We start from the raw sequence: 3,980 nt of genomic DNA on the forward strand, positions 1-3,980 counted from the left end.
CAGCTAAGGATGAATTTCAGTTTCTACTTAATGTTGGGATCATAAGACGTTCTAACTCTCCTTGGGCGTCTCCTTTGCACCTCGTACCAAAGAAGGAGCCCGGTGCCTGGAGACCTTGTGGTGATTACCGTGGCTTAAACAAGGTAACTATCGATGACAAGTACCCAATACCTTATTTGCGCTCTCTCACCATGTCACTGAAGGATAAGGTGTTTACCAAGATAGACCTTCAGCGTGCGTACTTGCAAATTCCAGTGTCTGAACTAGATATACCCAAGACTGCTATTTGTACCCCTTTGGACTATTTGAGTTTTTGTATATGACTTTTGGTTTGAAAAATGCAGGCTCAACATTCCAGCGTTTTATAGACACGATTTTGGCTAATGTTAAAAACTGTTTTACCTATTTAGATGACATCTTAATAGCCAGTGAATCTCTGGAAGAACATGTGCTTGTACTTTCTACCCTAGCTAGACAAAATTTGCGGATTTCTTTGCCTAAATGTGAGTTTTTCAAGTCTTAACTCATTTTTCTCGGTTACGAGGTTAGTTCACAAGGTATTAGACCACCATCCTGCCGGATTGCTGCAATCTCTGATTTTCCTTTGCCTGAGACTTCTACTGGGTTGCGTCGTTTCATGGGCATGCTTAATTTTTTTAGAGCTATGATTCAGGATTTTGCTGAGATTGCCTACCCTGTGACAGAGCTCCTCCGCTATAACCCTTCTTCCGGACTATTACCATGGACAGACGCATCCGAAGACTCCTTCAAAAGTTGAAGCAAGCTTTAGCAAACTGTCCTACTCTTGCCTTTCCCTCACAAACTTCGACACACTACCAGCTGGTGACAGACAGTTCCAAGTTAGTTGTCGGTGCAGCGCTCTACCAAATGGTTGATCGCCAACCGGCGCCACTGGGATTTTATTCTAAGAAGCTTTCTGACACTCAGCGGGACTATTCAGTCTATGACAAGGAACTTTTGGCTGCATACTTGGCTGTTCACCACTTTAAGACTCTCATCGATGGACAGTCTGTCACTCTCTTCCTTGACCACAAACCTGTTGTTAATGCTTTTCACTTTAAGTCTATTGCCAAATCTGACCGCCAACAGAGACAGTTGTCTTTCATCTCTGAGTATGTTTCTTCTGTAGAATACATCCGTGGTGACAACAACGTTGTAGCTGATTGCCTTTCACGTCCTGTTTGTGCAGTTACAGTTGATGCTTTTGACCTTCGTAGTATTGCTCGATCCCAGGATGCTGAAGTGGAATTGGAGACGTACAAAGACAGACTAACAAGGTACTCTTTATCACCTGACTTAGATCTATGGTGTGACACTTCTACTAATTCCCCCAGACCTTTTGTTCCTTCTTCTCTTAGAGTTGATATTATCAATTCCTTGCATAACCTTTCTCATCCTGGTAATAAGTCCACTGCTAAACTAGTCAAACAAAGATATTTTTGGCCAAATATAGGTAAAGACGTTAAAAATTTGTGAAAAATTGTCTAAATTGTTAACGAGCTAAGGTGCAGCAACACACCAAATCTCCTGTTTCTGCTATTTCTGCTCCTACTGACCGTTTTCAGACTGTGCATATAGACATTGTCGGACCTTTTCCTCCTGCTACCCTACCTAATTGCATGTATCCTCTTCCCTACCGCTACCTTTTGACTTGCATTGACAGAGCAACTAGATGGGTTGAAGCCATTCCTCTCATCGACATTACTGCAAGCTCAACTGCAGTTGCCTTCGTCGCCGGCTGGGTATCTCGTTTTGGAGTTCCGCTGCAAGTCGTCACTGACCGTGGTGCCCAGTTCGAGAGTGAACTGTTCTCTGAGCTCTCGTCAATGATCGGCTTTCATCACGTTCGTACGACAAGCTACCATCCACAAGCAAATGGCATCATTGAGAGACATCACAGGTCTTTGAAGTCCGCAGTCATGGCAAGACAAGACAATTGGTATTTGGCCTTGCCTATAGTTCTCCTTGGCTACCGTTTGACGCCTAATATCTCAGGTTATTCCCCATTTACAGCTGTGACGGGTGCCCACATGATGTATCCTTCGCCACTGATTGATAGAGATGCGTCTCGCTCGATGAATTTAGCCACCATCCAGGTTTTCATCAATGAGATGCAGTCCATTGACTTCAGTGACTTGGCATCTGGGGATTGTCACTCAACACCTCACCCGTATGTGCCCAAGGATCTCCTCACTTGTCAGAAGGTCTGGCTACGTGTGGACCGCATTCGCAAAAGTTTAGAGGCGCCTTACTCAGGCCCCTATGAGGTTCTCCAGCGTGCACCTAAGTACTTCATTATCAAGCTTCCACGGGGAAACACTTCGGTCTCCATCGACCGCCTCAAGCCGGTTTATATAAAGGAGCGCGTCAATAAACAGCCTACCCCTCCAGTTGATGTATCTACGCAGTCTATTGCCATCCCTGATTTCCCTCTTCCTTCTGTTTCTAACACCCCTTACACTACACGCAGCGGACGGACGGTTCGGTTTCGACAGCACCCTGACTATTGTTCTTACTAGGTACACTCCGTTCTTGTGGGGGGAGTGTTGTAGTGTTTGTTGGACTATTAGATGATTATACCTGGTTTATTACACCCTTTTGAACCATGCTTGGTTCGTTCATGCTCGTTTCGAGCACGTGTTCGGGTTTTTCCTACCTTACAACTTACCTGCCGTCAGGCGAGAGGTCACTGCCTGCCTGACCACAGTGAAACTAGACCTCCCTCAGTTCTGGTTCGCCGTCTATCCTACCTACTTCTGGAATTTGGGTGAGCATTTCTACTTTGCATTTATAGAGTGTTCTGAATATCGTTTTTACTTGTATCATTGTGGGTAATTGTATATGACTTTAGTGATATTGTGATATTCCTTGTACTTACTGTGTTATGATACGTCACTGTGTTACACATCGTTTATTAGTTTAGTTATTGCCTGCATTTGTCTACGTATAACTGTTGGTGTTGTGTTGTGTTTGTTGTTGTTTGTGTTGGATTTATTATACTTAACTTAATCTTTGGTATGGACTGTTAATGTTTAATTTCTTATGTTAGAACATCTTATTTATATATGACCTGATTTACAGGCCTCTGGTCGTATTCATGAAATACAGTTCTGGACTGCACACGGCTTCGTTTCCCTCTGCACCCCTTATCACTTCCCAACACACCGGCTGTTGTTGTTGTTGTTGTTGTTGTTGTTAGGGCCGCGAAGATCTTTAGAGCCGTGGAGTAGTCCTGTGTGGATATCACAGGCGTGATAGCTGGCCGGTCTTCCTCAAGAAGGCACAGGTAAGGTGAAGGACAGCAGGTTGCCGGGAGGGGTGGACACCTGAGGCCGCCAGGAGGGTGGGCAGGTCGAGTGTTGTGATGCCCAGGGCAGAAAGCTGAGAACGTAATGCAGTGCGGTGGAAGTAGAAGCGTGGGCAGTAGAGCAGGAAATGCTCAATGGTCTCAGGGATAGTCCTACACCAAGGGCAGAAGGGATCAGGAGACAGACATAGGCGGTGCAAGTGTGCAGTGAGTGTTGTGTGGCCCAGGCGGATGCGGGTGATGGCGACATCCAACACACGGGAGTGTTGCCGTATTCAGGGCTGTGGGGAAGAGTCCATTTGGTACTGGCTCATAGAGGTGGTGCGCAGGGCATCGCCTAGCGTGTTGTTCCAGGTGGAGTGGCAGACATGGGTAATGAGGCGCTTGACGGTGAAGACCTGGAGAGGCAGTGGCGAGATGTTTACTGAGGAGAGGGCCATCTTGGCTGAAGTGTCGGCGACCTCGTTACCATGAATCCCAGAGTGAGAGGGCATCCATTGGAGGGTTATCTCCCAGCCCTGGGTGGCGAGATGTAAGAGGGCTTGCTGAATGTGGTAGACTAGGAACGTCGATGTGGATAGATGACGGGAGAGCAGAAGATGGAGGGATGAGAGGGAGTCCGTGTAGACTACTGCCTTGCCTGTGGGATGGA

General features: G+C 46.4%; 1 protein-coding gene across 1 annotated transcript; it reads left to right on the forward strand.

The window, feature by feature from the left end:
• The first annotated feature begins 830 nt into the window (after positions 1 to 830).
• Positions 831 to 3,191, forward strand: LOC123499075 (protein NYNRIN-like). The gene is made up of 3 exons (XM_045246677.1): positions 831 to 2,540; positions 2,700 to 2,788; positions 3,103 to 3,191. The coding sequence occupies exon 1, from the start codon at positions 1,641 to 1,643 to the stop codon at positions 2,538 to 2,540; it is 900 nt and encodes a 299-aa protein (XP_045102612.1). The 5' UTR covers positions 831 to 1,640; the 3' UTR covers positions 2,700 to 2,788; positions 3,103 to 3,191.
• Positions 3,192 to 3,980: the final 789 nt, after the last annotated feature.

The sequence above is a fragment of the Portunus trituberculatus genome, chromosome 49 (genome assembly GCF_017591435.1).
Source record: "Portunus trituberculatus isolate SZX2019 chromosome 49, ASM1759143v1, whole genome shotgun sequence".
Taxonomy (NCBI): Eukaryota; Metazoa; Arthropoda; class Malacostraca; order Decapoda; family Portunidae; genus Portunus; species Portunus trituberculatus.